Below are 16495 nucleotides of genomic sequence, written 5' to 3'. Positions count from 1 at the left end.
AAGACAACTTTTAGCCCAAGCTTGATGTGGTGACTGACCGACAAAATCAAGAAAGAGAAAAATAATAAATCTCATATAAAAATGCAGAAATGTATTTATTTCCCTTTTTGGTTATAAATCCCCACCACTCGATAGCCACTCTTGATTTTGTTTTTCATTGCGAAGCACAGACACAAACACACAAACAGGTACACAGCCACATCCAAAGCTCTTACTGAACTGTTTTTATTTTATTGCTGCAATTTAGTTTCTCTGTGTTCATCTCTCTTTACTGATGGATGTGCAATTCTGTTCTAAAAGATCTGTTGGAGTAGCAAAAATGAATAGCTAGATATATATGTTTAAAAAATGCAGGCATACAGTTTTCTTATAGACCTGGCAATGGATGAATGTCCATAATAAGACAAAATGCAGAAATTACAGATTTTAAATGTAAGCAAACTGGAAGGTCTTGATAAGCCCCTGTTTGCCCATTACTGAAAGAAAAGCTTATGCTCTAAGCTTTAATAATTTTCCTTTCTTCTCTGAGTCTCAAGTCTGTTTGGTGTTTTTAAGGTTCTTTATGTACCGCTAGAAATAATACCCTCCTTTGAAAGAAAACTAAAAGTTGCAGTGATTAATCTTTTGAAGCAACTGCTTTCTTTTAATCAGAAAATTTCATTCCCAGGAACACCCAATCATTATAATAAAACAATGACAGTATTTTCCGCAAATGCAACATTTCATACAATGTCCAGACATTTTCTGCCAATGATTTTAAGAGGCCACATTACAATAAGGTGAAATATCTTATTCTACTTAGAGAGACAAGTTTTAAACTATCTTGATAACTCTGCATGCACCGCAAACCCATTAATGAGCTCTTCTGACTTCTATCCAGAAGCAGAAATCTCTTGATGACTGAGAAAATCTTTCATGGCATAGTTTTGTCAAAGAACTGTATGATATTCCTTTAAATTTCTGATGAATGTGTGCACATAATGTACAAAACAAATCTAAGCTTACAGTAAAACATAAGCAGGCCACTTTTCAGTTTTGGCAAAATCTGGTGTTATTAGATCAGAAAGTAATGCCACTGAATAGCCAATTCAAAGGCATGGGAAGGAAGCAGAAAAGCAGTTCAGTATTTATTGGTGCACAGAGAAAGAAAAAGAAGAAACAGCACTTCAGAAAGCCATTCATGAAGAACACTGAAGATATGAAAAGCTACAGATTAAATTACTATCTGTGCATATAGTTACTACAACACTGTGCATAAGGATTCAGTAACCATGAACATTTAGATGTCATAAAAACATTATTTCAGTGGCAACAAATTACTAAACACTGTCACTATTTATTTAATAAAATAAGTTCTTGACCTTCTAATGTTCAAAACAGCATATAAATATATTTTAACAATGAGCAAACCAACAAAATCACAGAAACAGGCTGTGACGAATAAAGAACACTGATACCAAAGGTGATGTGGGTAACAAAACCAGATGCATGTTGTGAAGATCTGTATAGCTAAATATTAGTATCCTGAATTGAACCTAGAAGCACATTAGCAGCCATTGTATTTGCCACAGAGTAATCTAATAGGGAAGTACAGTGGTGCCTTGACCTACAAATGCCGACCTATGAACAATTTGACTTAAGAACAGCTCCGGCTGCGAAATTTTGCTTTGACTTGCGGCCAGAGCTTTGACCTACGAACAAAAGAAGGCAGGGGAAAGGGTCGGGAAATTCAAAAAAAACCTAACCGTTGGTGGTGAAGAAGCTGCTACTTTGTAGCTCTTTTGCCCCAACAGTTCAGGAAAGAGATGTAGCGGCGGTGGTGGGGGTCCAGCTGGGAGACGAGGATGCATCCCAACCCGTCTCTTATTCCTGCCGCTGGGTCCATCTGCGCCAGGAGCCGAGCTCTACCTCCTGGAGTGTGGCCGGGAAGCGAGCAGCATTGCTGCCTGGAGGGAAGGCTGGGGCTGCGGAGGAGCAGGAGGTGGCCAGTGGGTGGGTGAGTGCTTCCTGGCCGGGCAAGTGCTGCTGCCTGGAAGGCTGGGGCTCTGGAAAAGCACGAGGTGGCCGGTGGGGGGGGGGGGTTTGAGCACTTCCTGACCAGGCAAGTGCTGCTGCCTGGAGGGAAGGCCGGGGCTGTGGAGGAGCAGGAGGTGGCTGGCGGCCAAGTGCTTCCCCGCCGGGCGAACACTGCTGGAGCAGGAAGCGGCGGGTGGTGGAAGCCTGCCGGCAGTGGCAGTGGAAGCGCAGGAGGCCCTCCAGGAGCCAGATCCCAGCCAGGAGGTGAGGACCCATCCTGGCCGGGCAGCGGTGGCACAGCCCAGGCCAGGCAGTGGTGGAAGCCTGGGGGGGCTCCTGCCGATGGCGATTTCAGCACCGGTGGGCCCGTGTGGCGGCAGAGAAAGGCCGGGTGGGCTCCCAGAGGGCTCCCACCGACAGCAGTTTTGGTGGTGGTGGAGCCTGGGCTGCTATGCATGGCCGGGAGGCGTCAGAGGAGGCTTCGTGGTGAGGTAAGGTACTGCTTTTTGTGTTTTTAAAACTGTTTTGGGTGGTTTCTGCAGGGTGTGATTGGGCTGATGGGGTAATGTTTATGTTTAATTTGTTTTGTTTTTTGCGGCCCAAGGGACTTGCAGTGTTTTGTTTGCTTGCTTGCTTGTTTGTTTGTTTATCTTTTGAAATGCAGGAAAGGAATAATCCCATTCCCATGCATTTCAATGGGAAATGGTGTTTTGACTTACGGACATTTTGACTTATGAACGCCATTCCAATACAGATTAAGTTCATACATCAAGGCACCACTGTACTCTAATAGATCCATAAGGAAAAGGCAGCACATATTTCTTCATTAGCTGAAGCTTCCAAGTCTTCTTCAAATTGTCCAGCTTCTTATTGAGTGCATTATATAGATAAAGGCTAGAGATTACAAAAACATATATTTGTGCTGATCATTTGTTGTCCATGCAGTGGCTCTGTATGTCTCATAGAGCTGACAGCGTTTCTTACTACTAAGCAATCTACATATTCTCGAAGGCTTTCACGGCTAGGATCTGATGGTTACTGTAGGTTTTTCAGGCAGAACATGGCCAAACAGCCTGAAAAACCTACAACAACCATAAGCAATCTATCTTTATATAATTTATCCTCTTCAGGACCCATAGGAATTCTATCAGTATCATCTCTGACATGTCCAAATTACATTCAAGTTCATCTTGCTAACTTGACCACATATTTCTGACACTACTGAAAGCAGCACCTGATTTTTCAGAGACTAAAACAAGGGTCTCAGTATCATCAATACACTTCTCACTTCAAAACTGAGGTTGTTCTTTATCATAAGATATTTATAAATATATTTAAACAAGACAGATAACAATCCCTAGGGAATTCCACAATATATCCCCTAGGCCTGGATTAAGTAACCCTAAAAAAAACCATCCGCTATGTCAAGCTGAGCAGCGCTGAATTGCACCAAAGCTTCTCACCACAAATCAACAGCTCTTGATATAAGCCAGATGAATTTTAACAACTTTGATTTCAGATTTACCTGTACCCACTCATTATATTATTTACTATGAACTTTGTTATTAGAAAATTAATAAAACAAAACAACACATCTGTAAAGACAGAAAATGTTTTGTGAAAAATTGAGAACTTTCCCACTCTGTAAGACTGACGATGATTGTTGCTCTTGTTATCAGCTCCCCATCCTATTTCAGAACTTTTCTGTTCTTTTTATCATATTTCATGTGAAATATAAAAATATGACATGTAAGTTTACTGTGCACGTTACTCTTGCTTAAACTATACTTGCATGATGAGTTTCTCTGTTAAGCCTCTACAACAGTGGTCCTCAACCTTGGGCCTCCAGATGTTCTTGGACTTCAACGCCCAGAAGCCTTCACCACCACCCCTACTGGCCAGGATTTCTGGGAGTTGAAGTCCAAGAAGATCTGGAGGCCTAAGGTTGGGGACCACTGCTCTACAAAACAAACTAGGCTTCCCATGAAAATATAATGCTCAAAATCTTATTGCATAGCTGGACCAGCAGAAGAAAAATGGCAAACTTGCTGCAGCAAATTACTGCTGGTTATTCACTGTGCAACTACCAGGTAGACTGATGTACAACCAAGAATCCAAGTGGAAACATGTTAATTTACTTGTGCAAGTTACATAATTTCCCTTTTACCAGCATAAGTACATAACAGAAATTTGGTCTGTTCATTTATTTTTAATCATATTTATGCATCCCTGTATTTGCTTCTTAAGTATCTGGAAGAAAACATCTGCAAGACATAATGAATAATCCCATAGTGGAGAAGGCAGGGAATGTTTAGCCTCAGAAATAATACCTCCGTTTGGCTACATGGTATCAGATGTGGGCTCCTGATACAGTTGATATACAGTGGAGTATACACCAATGAAACAACTTCATTTGAAAAAGACTTACAGTACTCTTAATAACAAAGTATGCTAGGTCATACTTTTACATGATATTACAGCTTGGGACATTGGTGCTCTATATTAGATATAAGGAGACTTTGTGGATGCTCTATATTAGATATAAGGAGACTACTGAAAATGTTTGTTCCAGTGAACCAACATTATTTGTTTGTTAATTAAATGCTTAATTTTTACATTAATAGAATTTCCAAAGCATGACAAATGGATTGTCACCCAACAAGCTCCAAAAGCTTAGCAGTTATTGGATCCATCAGAAGTGTGTTCTGTAGCGTTGAAACTGTCTTCCTTCCTCTGTTTTTTTCCCAGCTGAAATACACTGTAATAATGCAATTATTGATTAGGGATAGTGGGGTGCAATATGTCTGAATACTGTCAGATTGGATAGAGTTGGCTATCCTAAAAAATAGCACTTTTCTCTCCACCTCCAAGAAAAAGAAGCACCTTTTTATCACAAACAAGTTTAATTGTATAAATTTCTAATTTCTTAGATTTTACTTTCAAATACACATTATAGTAGGTCGCTGTAGATGCTACTCTTGAGAATATAACAGAAGTTTGGCTTCCTTCAGTCTTCTTAAGGAAAAATCCTTCCCTCTCTGCTTTACCTTCCTGTATAGTCAAATTTTTCTACTACATCCACCACCTTTGTAAGATACTTACACAACTGAAAACCATTGGCTACCAATCTCCTATGGATATTTTAGTTTGAGAAATATTTTTAAAGCTTTCCTTTTTTACCAAACCAGCCTCTGACCACAAGCAGAGGACAAAGCTGAAATGATTTGCACAGCCTCTTCTTTAAGTACAGTCAGCCCTCAACGTAAGAATATCCCAACATACCACTTTTCAATTTACGAACGGCTCCATTCACAAAAATTGGCATCGAATGAGGTCGAGGCTCCATTCGCAAGTCAATGCCATTTTTTGCGAATGGAGCCGTTCATCGCCTTTGGAGGTCTCAAAGGGCTTTCTGCCTGATATCGGAAGAAGCCCTTTGAGACCTCCAAAGGCAAAAAGGCAGGGAGAAAGGGCTGGAAATTCGAATTTCCAGTCCTTTCTCCCTGCCTTTTTGCCTTCGGAAGTCTCAAAGGGCCTTCCGCCCGACATCGGAGGAAGCCCTCTGAGAGCTCCGGAGGCGCCAATCGCAGTGACAGGGACCCCCAGGGAGGCCTCCCATGGTGGCGGGCAAGCCCTGGGAGACCTCCCTGGGGGTCCCTGCCACCACGATTGGCACCTTCGGAGGTCTCAAAGGGCTTTCCCTCCCGACATCGGAGGAAGCCCTTTGAGAGCTCCAAAGACAAAAAGGCAGGGAGAAGGGCTAGAAATTCAAATTTCCTGCTCTTTATCCCTGCCTTTTTGCCTTTGGAGCTCTCAAACGGTTTCCTCCAATGTTGGGGGGGAAAGCCCTTTGAGACCTCTGAAGGTAATTTTTTGAAATGCTGGAACAGATTACAGTGTTGCCCCGCATGACGATGACCCCGCTAAACGACGACCCCCGCTATAGCGATCACAAAATAATGTTCCCTATGGGGGATTTTCATTTGACGACAATTAGGTCCGTGCTTCGCGAACCGTTTGTTCGCAAGACGACGATTTTTGCAGCTGATCGTCGGGATCCTAAAAGGGCTGCCCTGTGTTTTCCGGACACATGTTTCGCAGGGCAACCATTTTAACAGCTGATCGGCACTCGGAAAATGGCTTCCCAATGGGCAATCTTCGCTGGACGACGAGGTAATTTCCCCATCGGAATGCATTAAATGGGTTTCAATGCATTCCAATGGGGAACTGTTTTTTGCATGATGATGATTTCACTTAACAGCGATTTCAGGGGAACTGATTATCGTCCTCATGCGGGGTACCACTGTAATTCCATACCCATGCATTTCAATGGAAAATGGTACTTCGACTTACAAACTTTTCCACGTACGAACGCCGTTCCAAAATGGATTAAGTTCGTAAGTCGAGGTACCACTGTACTGTTATCTCTAGAGAAATATTTAATGGAAGCAAAAATAAAACAAATATATTTATACTCTAAGAAGCTTGTTAGGCTTTAAAATTGGCATCAGTCTTTGTTCTTTCTGCAGCAAGGCTAATACAAAAGCTACTTTGAAAATTTCTGAACTTTTACTGTAGAAGGTCATGCTTTGAGTAATACTGTCCCAAAGAACTACATTTGGAAGTAGTTTAAGTATTACTCACACTTTATAAAGTCAATCTGTCATCAGACTTGCACAAGTCTTTCTCTCTCTCCAGGCAGTATGCACAGCAGAGGGCACAGCTTTGATTTTTAGTCAATCTCTCTCTCTCTCTCTCTCTCTCTCTCTCTCTCTCTCACACACACACACACACACACACACACACACACACACACACACACACACACACACACACACACACACACACACACACACACACACACACGTACGTATGCTTTGCTGTATTTATATGCCAACTTTCTTCAAGAGTTGAGACTGAAGGCAGCCAACAATTATAACAAGCAAACCCCTTTTTAATATTAGTTATAAAATGTTACTCTGAAGACACTTGTTGGAGTAATGTCATTTGCCCACTGAAAAAGTACAAAACTAACCATCAGTACACTAAAATCAAGGTGTTCCCAAGTTTTCCGTTATACTTCTACTAATAATCTATGGGTTCACACCAATGTTCCCTTCTAAGCTGCGCACTTATACAGCTCAATGGGGGCTGTGCACTGGCAGCCACTGTTAGTGCCCATTTAGTTCCAGTTTTGGATGAAACCTTGCCCCCTGTGCATAAAGGGCAAGGGTCCTACACAATGAGGATGAAAATTAGAGGGAACATAGCTCCACAAAATTTCCTTTGAAAAACCAGCTAACATAGCTAATAGCACCCCCAGAAGTGCTAAAAGACTTGGAATAGTGAGCCCCTTGGTTCCAGTGGAACCAGTGATTCTAGATGTCTTTCTGAAGCATTATTATACTGTACTCTTAGAGAAGGCACACATGTATTGTGAGGCTCATTTTTCAGTTAAAATAAGAAGGGAAAAAATAGTTTTCACTGCTTCAATTAATTCAGGGGAGACCGATGCTCTCAGACCCCAAAAAGTTACTTTGCCAGCATATGATTCTAAATACACCATCACAAAAAGGCAGAAAATTTTGTGAGACTTCTAGCAAGTTAAGTGGAATACCAGCTATTAAAAAGACCCACAATTCTAACATAACTGAACAAGTACTACTTTTTAATAATGTTTCCTAATCACCTGTATCAGTAGTCTAAAACTTACCTGAATGGTTTGTCTCTACTAATACCTTATACAGGAGAGTATTTTAAAGGAAATGTGGTGATTTTTCTGGGAAATAAAGCTATAATTATATGTCCTGAAATGTTAATTTACAAACAAAACTACACACTTGTTATATTCAACACTTTGAGAATACCCAATTCAGTTTCAGTTTTTACATTGCATTATTTCCAATACTGCTCCCTAATCTAACTGAGTAGTAAGATGGGCACACTCCAAACTTCACTGATTTTCAAAGGTGCATGCCACAAGAGGCTGTAAGAATAGACAGTGAGAAGACAGCATGGCAGTATCATATCTTCTGTCTAGTGCATTCCTCAGTACAACACTGAGGAAATTAAGCAATAACTTGTCAAAGCAGAGATAGTAGAAAGGTGAGGATCCATCAGATCAGCAGTACTGCTTTTGTCTCGACACAGATTCAGTCAGCAACACTGCTTTGACCTTAAATACCCTGTGCCTGTATTTAGACTCACGGGAGTGGTTTGGTAGTAGGAAATAAATTGCCTGCATGAAATGAATACTCATATTTGATATTGTGTCCAAATAAGTTCATAGTTCTGAGTTGGTGTATTAGACAGTGTTTCTCTGTAGTAAGTAGCCTTTGCCTATGCAGTGCCCTTACACAAATTTTTATCCACACACAGAAAATATAACTAATACCATCACTAACCATTTAGATCATAAAAAATAGGTATGGAAGCATACAGGTATGTTTATGTCCACTGTATTTTTGCCCTAGAGTGTAAAAATATTTCATATACAACAACTCATCAGTTTTTTAATTTAATTTTGTGTAATATTTTAAAATACATTGAGCATGATCTAGAGAAACAGACAACATTAAGCTAATGAAAAACATATTCATCAATTGTTTCCAAGCTGCTTTTTGAACGTATGAGGTCTGTAATATAGAAGAATCAAACTGAAATGCTTAGGTATATGCTGTATTCACAATGGAATACATATGTGCCAAATCTTCTCTCCTTTATTCTAGCAGCTCCTAGTGCTGCTTGCATTTAGACATTTAAGGAAGGAGGAATGAGAGGCAGAAGACACATTTTATTGAACCTTTGAGAATCATGTACACACACGCTGAGACTGTGACGGAAAGAAAATAGCTCATATTACTTAAGACAGAAATATAATTTGGACAGCAGCTAATATTTTGGGGAGAAATTTATCATTATTTTAATGTGTTGTTGCATTATGTGAAAGAAAGGAAAGAATAGTAAGTATTTACTGGTCATATGGTCATCCTGCATATCCTATGAAAAGTGCAAAGATTGTGGAACATCATAATACAATTCTTCTATGCTTTTTTAAATGCTTTTTAATAACTGAGAAACTTTTGGATTATACTTATAATAATAATAGTGGTTGCAATGACCAGATAGGTGGGGTATAAATAAAATAAATAAATAAAATAATCATAGAACCTCAGAGCTGGAAGAGACCCAATGTATCATGGAGTCCAGTCCCTGTCAAGGGGGCACAGTGAGGAATCAAACTCCCAACCTCTGGCTCCATAGCCAGATACCTAAACTACCAAGCTACTTCTTAAACAATTAGGTGAAATTAAACTAAATTGTAACAAGAAAAAAGGCCTGGTTTTTTCCATTTTATCTGTGTAAAACATCTAGCAATGTTTAATTGGAATACATAAATTAGTACTGCTAATATTAAAGCAAGAGAACATAGACTAATAAACTGAATATCTGACATAGAGAAAGGAAAACCAAAACCAAAAAACAAGTTAATTAATTAATAGATTAATTACAATTAAATCTTTAATCTGAATATATAAACAATCTGTGAAACCCAGGAACACTGGGACACAAAGGAAACCCTGTATGTTACTGAGTAGCCTACAAAATTCAGTTTGCAAGGGGTAGCAGCCTCTAGTGACCAGAATGCTCAAGACAAAGCACAATGACTGCTTCTCTGAAAGATCTCAACTGTACTGCAGCTTACAGAAGAAACAGTAGTACTTTTACACTAGTTACATCTGCTCTAACTCACTTTGCCTATACTTTGGTAAAGGAAAATTATCAACCAACTCTAAAGTGTCCACACATGCCAGAGAATTTGCAAGAGCAAAAATAATGATGGCATACCACACTGTTTTAGACCCACCATGAAAAGATTGATAATGGGTGACCATGCAGTTCCACTATGAACTTCATAGTGGAAAACAGTAGTATAAAGGCATATTTAACTATAGGTTAGGAGACAGCTGATTTCGTTGAAAAGTTGAAGATGTTTTTATCATGAAACTGGAGAATCTTGCATAGCTAACAGAAAAAAGATGGGCTTGATTGAGTGCATATTTTGAAATGAAGTGTTATGCCTGTGGGTAGTGTACCTTTTGTGACACAAATATTCTTATATAGCTCAAGGGCTCAATTTGCTGCTTACTGAGCAGCTATACAGTAACAGTAGACATGTCCCTATTATGCACCTTCTACCACCAGTATATACAAAAAGCTACATGCACAACCACAATATGTTTTCTGTCAAGGGAAGAGCACAACATGATTTTTCCTTTTATCATACCCAGCTTTAAAGAGTAAGGAGATGCAAAAGCAGGGTTGTGCAATATTTTTGGCAAGAAAAGGCAGCAAAGACAAAAGCAGGATAGGATAGAATGTGCAAAGTGGCAACAGCAAATATAAGCAAATTGGAATTCTGTAACCAGTAAAACAGGAAGCTTTTCAAAGCTATCTTACATTGACGATCAGGAGCAGGAGCCTCCTCTCTTTAGACATAACTCTCCATGTGGAAAAAGTGACAACCTATAAAAAGTTCCCATTCAGATGCTATAATTAGCCACAACAAAGTACTATGCCATCCATCACAGGCTATCAAAATCATACTAGAACCTTGTCTGAATAAATACAAATGAAAGAGTAGATGGTACCTTTAACTGACCATTAAGATTTTTTTTTAAAAAATCACATTGTTTTCACATCACTTCCTCCTAGCAATGACGACTATCAACACTGAACATGAATGGAACATACAACCCACATAGATGTCAGTGTTCTTCAGACTGAAAAGTGGTAAAACTCTGGCTTTTCAAAGTATTGACAAAGCCAGATTTAATGGTACAGAATTATGCCTTTCCTTGTAAATTACATGCCTTTGTGTTGCATAGTTGGAGAATTCTGGATATGTACACAAATTCCTATTTATTTTATGCTCTGCAACTTTTTGTTAAGTTAGTGAAAGCTGCTTTGTGAAGACTTACTATGAAAATAAATAAAATGAATTTAGAATTTGGCACATATCTTCAAGTGCATGGGCAATCCTATAGACTTATCTAGAAACCAATTTTATCAAACTTACAGAGATTTACTGTTGAATAGACATGCATGGAAGGGACGTGGTGGCGCTGCAGGCTAAACCACAGAAGCCTGTGCTGCAGGGTCAGAAGACCAAGCAGTCGTAAGATCGAATCCACGCGACGGAGTGAGCTCCCGTCGCATGTCCCAGCTCCCGCCAACCTAGTGGTTCGAAAGCATGCAAATGCAAGTAGATAAATAGGGACCACTTCGGTGGGAAGGTAACAGCGTTCTATGTCTAAGTCGCACTGGCCATGTGACCACAGAAGATTGTCTTTGGACAAAACGCTGGCTCTATGGCTTGGAAACGGGGATGAGCACCGCTCCCTAGAGTCGAACAAGACTGGACAAAAAAATTGTCAAGGGAAACCTTTACCTAGCCATGCATGGGATTGTGCTATAAGGCTCCTTACATAGTGCAATCTAGAGTGGAAGCGTATATTTACTATGAGACACTGATACCAACACACCTTAAGTATAGGGTGTCAAAACGGAGGAGAACATGTGTTAAATAGTAAAGTTTAATTTTGTAATCATTCATAGTGATTTCCATACTTGTGTTTATTTGGAGTGTTTTCATAGCATTTGACCTTGAAAGACTGGTTTAGATTCACTGTTTGACTGGTATTTTTCTTTTTAACATCTAGTTTGGATACCAGCTTTATTTTCAATTTATTTTGAACATTCTGTAGTTATTTTGGCAGTAATTGTAGGTTGACCTGCATTGCCTTGAATATATCTGAAAAGAACCATAAACAAATTTTGTGTGATTTACAATGTCTGAGAAGTCCACCAAGCTAAACATGACTCTCTACTGTAACACCATGAGCTAAAAGTTTGGAAAATATGATAAGGAAATGCAATTAAGTTGTAACATGCATTTCAAAATACTCATGTATAAAATCCAGGGTTAACACGCCAATCAATTAATTGATCACTGGCAGTATGTTTAATCACGACAAACTATTTTATCAATTATGCTGTTGTGCAAATGATAGCCAATTTTTAACTGGATCTAAGTATACTCTGATAGAAGGCATCTGTTATCCAGACTTGCAGGTAAAGGATAATGCACAGAGAAAAGTTCAATTTAGTAACAGGTGTGCCCAACTATGTAATTGTCACCAGAAAAATTTTCTCACTCCTCCCCTCCTAAGTCATATAGCCTAGTTTCCACTGCCTATGTGGTGCCCACAAGCTAAAAATATCTCAAATGCATGTGTGAACAAGCTGTTTCCACATCATTTAACAGGACACATGGTAACGTTTTTGGAAAGAACAAGAACTGGAACCTAGAACCTTCTAAAAATTTTGTCATTAGCACACTAATCTGCTCTTTAACATTGTTCTAAAAACTAAAGTTGACAATATTTGATAAACTAATTTATCAAGTTTGCTCCTTTTTACATAACACCAACTTTAAGAAAAGTCAAACTACTACCAATTTCCTTCAAATAATGCAGATGGAAGGTTTTTTAAAAAACAGTAAACTGATTCACATCAGGGCTAATTACTTTATAATATGCTGACATTCTAGACATATATCTAAAGATGAAATTCAAAATTTTCCATCGAGAAGGGGAGAATAAATCTGTTAGTGGAATAAAGTCATCCTCCAGACAGGTAGAGGGCCCCCTAGAGTAGGGTGGGACATGAAAGGATTTGCAGTAGAAAAAAAGAAAGTATTTCTGTAAAAGGTGTCATATTTGAGCTATGGATTCTATCTGTCTAGTCCAAGATATTGATCTATAAAACTAGATACAGCATATCTAAAGGTAGAGAAATGCAGTGTGTGTAGTACACTGCTTTGCTATAAACAACTCTAAATACAAGTCTTTATGTACATACATATTATGTTCAATAAGAATGTGCATAGACCTTAACAATGTTCTGTAGGTGCCTACCACTCAGATACAGAACCATATATAGGCTATCAAGTATCACTACCAAACCTTAAAAACAATATTAGAATCAGTACATATGTCGAAGATTCTAGTTAACGTTATTTACTGTACTAGAGAGCAGCAACATTTAAGTGAAATGTTTCTTCTACCTTTTCCCATATTGCAAATTCTAGTAAACACAAAGTTTCAGAGAAGACTGTGCTAAAACAGCAAATAAAATAAGGATTTGTCAAGCTGTATCATTTTGCAGAATGCACTTTCAAGAAAAGAAGCAGTTTAAGAACACACTGAAAGATGTATCACCTGCATATATCTTTACATAATGTCACAGAATTTGAACCCATTTGAAACATCGAAGCAATACACTATGTTTAAAGAGTATCATTAAAATTCCAGTGCCTAGACCACTGGTGATCTAGACCATTGGTTCTTAACCTTGGGTTACTCAGGAGTTTTGGACTGCAACTCCCAGAAGCCTTCACCACCAGCTGTCCTGACTGGGGTTTCTGGGAGTTGCAGTTCAAAAGCATCCGAGTAACAAAGGTTAAGAACCACTGATCTAGACCACACCCTAACTAAACCTTTCAGTCCCACACAAGGCAAAAGTCACAATTTTGAATAAAATATTTTGAAAGTACAATGAAAGAAATAAGGAGCTCTACAACTTTAAAAAATATTTTAAAGCAATAACATCAGCAAAAAAGTAATCACATAAAGGTAGCCCTCTTTGTGACAGTACTTGAGAATATAATAAGAACAACCTGAACAATTATGATTTCAAAAAGTGATGAAGAAGAACACTGTGAATAGCAGCGATGTTAATGAAAATAGTAACAATTAGGCTACAATTCTAAGCAGATTTACTTTCTCGGGATCACTTTTGAGTAAACATGTAAAAGATTAAACAGGAGCAATTTTGCAGACCAAACAGATTCACTTGAATGAACTTATTCATTAAGGGCTGGGAGAAAAACTTGTATGTCTGTTAAACTAATCCCAACTGAGATTGCACCCCTCCCAATATCATTAGGTAGAAACCTGACAGCTTTGACAAACTACTCTCCCCCACCTGCCACTTTCCCTTTTTCTTCTGACTATCTTGTTCCACTATCTATTATTTCACTGGAACATTTTTTTAAAAAGCTTGTTTTATGCACTATGCAGTGATGGCAGCCAATTAGTCAGACTCTGCAATCCCCCCCCCTTACACGTTTTCCAAGGAAAGGTGTGAGGAATAGAAGGAGCGGAGGAATATAAACAGGTGAGCAGGCAGTCCTTGAATTGTCTGTCAGATGCTAAAAGCTCTTGTTGAAACACCCCAGCACCTCCAGCATCTCCTGACTGGCCTCAAGAGATTAGGGACCATCCCCACCCCATCATGTGCTCAAGGACCTGCGGCATCCCGAACAGAGGAAGTCTGCCCAGAGAGTAAAAGGCCAACTAGGCGGGAACGGGAAGGAGGGAGCGAGCAGAAAAGGGCTTTTAGGGAACCTTTACTTAAAAAGGGGGGGCATCGCTGGCTTTTCCAAACGTCCCCATCACGAGAGGCTGAATGCTAGGAAGGTGGCAGGGAGAAGAGGGGAAGGGAAGGGAGAGGCCTTTGGCGGCCTTGTCGGCTCCAGGGTCATTCCGTCCGTGCCTCCCTCCCTCCACGCTGCCTTTACCTTCCGCCACGTCCTCGTCGATCGCCCCCTTCACCTGGGAGAAGCACCACTGGAAATCGTTACTGCCGCCGCCTCCGCCGCCGGCCACCCCTGCTGGAGACGAAAGAGCGCCGTGAGCCCCACCGGAGATTGCCAGACCCTGGAGCCACCCTCGCCGCCGCTGCCGCCGCCACACAGCTCCTCCAAGGCCCTGAGACCAGCGGCTCGGCGTGATTCCTTTGCACAGCCCCGCTAGGTTACCAGGACGCCCTCCACCGTCCCTAGGCCCACAGACCAGGCCGGCCAGCCCCCCTCCGCCAAGACCGGGGCCAGAGACGGAGGAGCCGCCGCCGCCGCCTCTGGGCCCCCCCAGCCACCACGCGTGCCTCCTTACCTGCCATGTCGTGCAGTGTGCGCCGGGCGAAGAGAGTGGGCTGCAAAAAGCCCGCGAAGCACAAGAAGCGGCCGGGGCGGGAGGAGAGCCGCTACGAACGCCGCTGTTGCCGCTGCTGCTGCTGCTCCTCCTGCTGTGGCGGCCGCCACCGCCAGCGCTGACGCCGCCGGAGCTTTGGGGGTTTCAAAATGGCGCCCATTGCCGGTCAGCCTGATCCGGTGACGTCATTCCCTTGCCAGCCTCCGCCGGGCGGAGGGAAGCGTCGAGGGAAGGGAAGCGGCGGGAGCCAGCGGGGCGGGCTGGGGGGGGGTTGGTGTGTGTGTGTGAAGCCGGCGGAGGCAAAGGACGACGACGAAGCAGCAGCAGCAGCAGCTAACTCCTTGAAGATCCAAGTGGAGCTTTTCCTCCCCGCCCTTGCGTGGGTGAGGCGTGTGAAGGTTCTTCACGTGTCTGCCTGAGGGTTGAATGGACCTCCCTCCCCCCTTTACTAGCGGAAGGTCTCGGCACGAAGAGGAAATGAGGCTAAGGATTGCTTACGGGCGGCTCTTCTCTCCACCCTCGAATCGGGAGTGCTATTAACAACCGACAGCACTTCAAGGCTGGCTCCCTTATGAGCGTGGAAATACGCTCCTAAACAAAAGATAATAATATAAACCTTTCAAGAGAGTCAGCTAAGTGAAGTAACCTTGCGACTTCACCAGGGTCCTGCTGTTTTTTTTTGGGGGGGGGGTTTACAAAGGTTTGTCAGGAAGCGGGTATCTTTAAAAGTTACAACCCGGCTCAATTCTTCGAATGGTTATTTGGAAGTCAGTGTCACTGAATCCAATGTGAGATTCAACGTCCCACTAAACATCCTTACTAAGGCAGGGAATTTTTACAATTATTGTTATTATTTTGGTAACACGAGGTCAACAAATCCCGGAAATTGTAAAACCTTGAATTTCATGGCAGGGTAATTGTAAAACCTTGAATTTCATGGCAGGGTAGTAATTTAATACTCTTCCCCAGGATCTAGAATGGAAGGACTGAGAATGACATTTGTTGTAGGAGTAGTAGTAACAAGCTTCTGTGTATAGAAAGAATGACATTTCTTCGGCAGTAAACCGTTGTTGTTGTTGTTTTGTATTTGTTTACACTTATACCCTGCCTATCTAGTAGATAAGCGACTGCTCTGAGCAGCTTCCAAGAAAATAAGATAAATATACAACATAAAGATGCTCTGCCCCATGGTGTTTATGTCATGGGGTTCATCAGGGCTCAATATTGTCCCCCATGCTGTTCAACATCTACATGAAACCGCTGGGAGAGGTCATCATGACGTTTGGGCTGAGAAGTCAGCAATATGCTGACGACACTCAGCTCTACCTCTCATTTTCCACGAATCCAGGTGAGGCAGTTTCTGTGCTGAACTTGTGTCTGGACCTGATAATGGACTGGATGAGGGTTAATAAATTGAAACTCAA

The 16495-nt window shown here is 41.1% G+C and overlaps 1 protein-coding gene across 2 annotated transcripts in view; it reads right to left on the bottom strand.

The window, feature by feature from the left end:
* Positions 1 to 15172, bottom strand: part of PPP2R2D (protein phosphatase 2 regulatory subunit Bdelta) — a 47962-nt gene extending 32790 nt beyond the window's left edge. The window contains exons 1-2 of one of the 2 annotated variants that reach the window (XM_020786089.3): positions 15033 to 15172; positions 14660 to 14752 (exon numbers count right to left, since the gene is read on the bottom strand). In XM_020786089.3, coding sequence (XP_020641748.1) covers positions 14660 to 14752; positions 15033 to 15039 — 100 coding nt within the window. In that variant the 5' untranslated portion in view covers positions 15040 to 15172. The remainder of the gene's footprint in view (positions 1 to 14659; positions 14753 to 15032) is intronic. The other variant, XM_020786090.3, reaches the window with a different exon arrangement.
* Between the last annotated feature and the right edge of the window lie 1323 nt (positions 15173 to 16495).

Source organism: Pogona vitticeps, chromosome 3, assembly GCF_051106095.1.
Source record: "Pogona vitticeps strain Pit_001003342236 chromosome 3, PviZW2.1, whole genome shotgun sequence".
In the NCBI taxonomy this organism is placed as follows: domain Eukaryota; kingdom Metazoa; phylum Chordata; class Lepidosauria; order Squamata; family Agamidae; genus Pogona; species Pogona vitticeps.
This window is presented reverse-complemented; position numbering and strand designations above follow the sequence as displayed.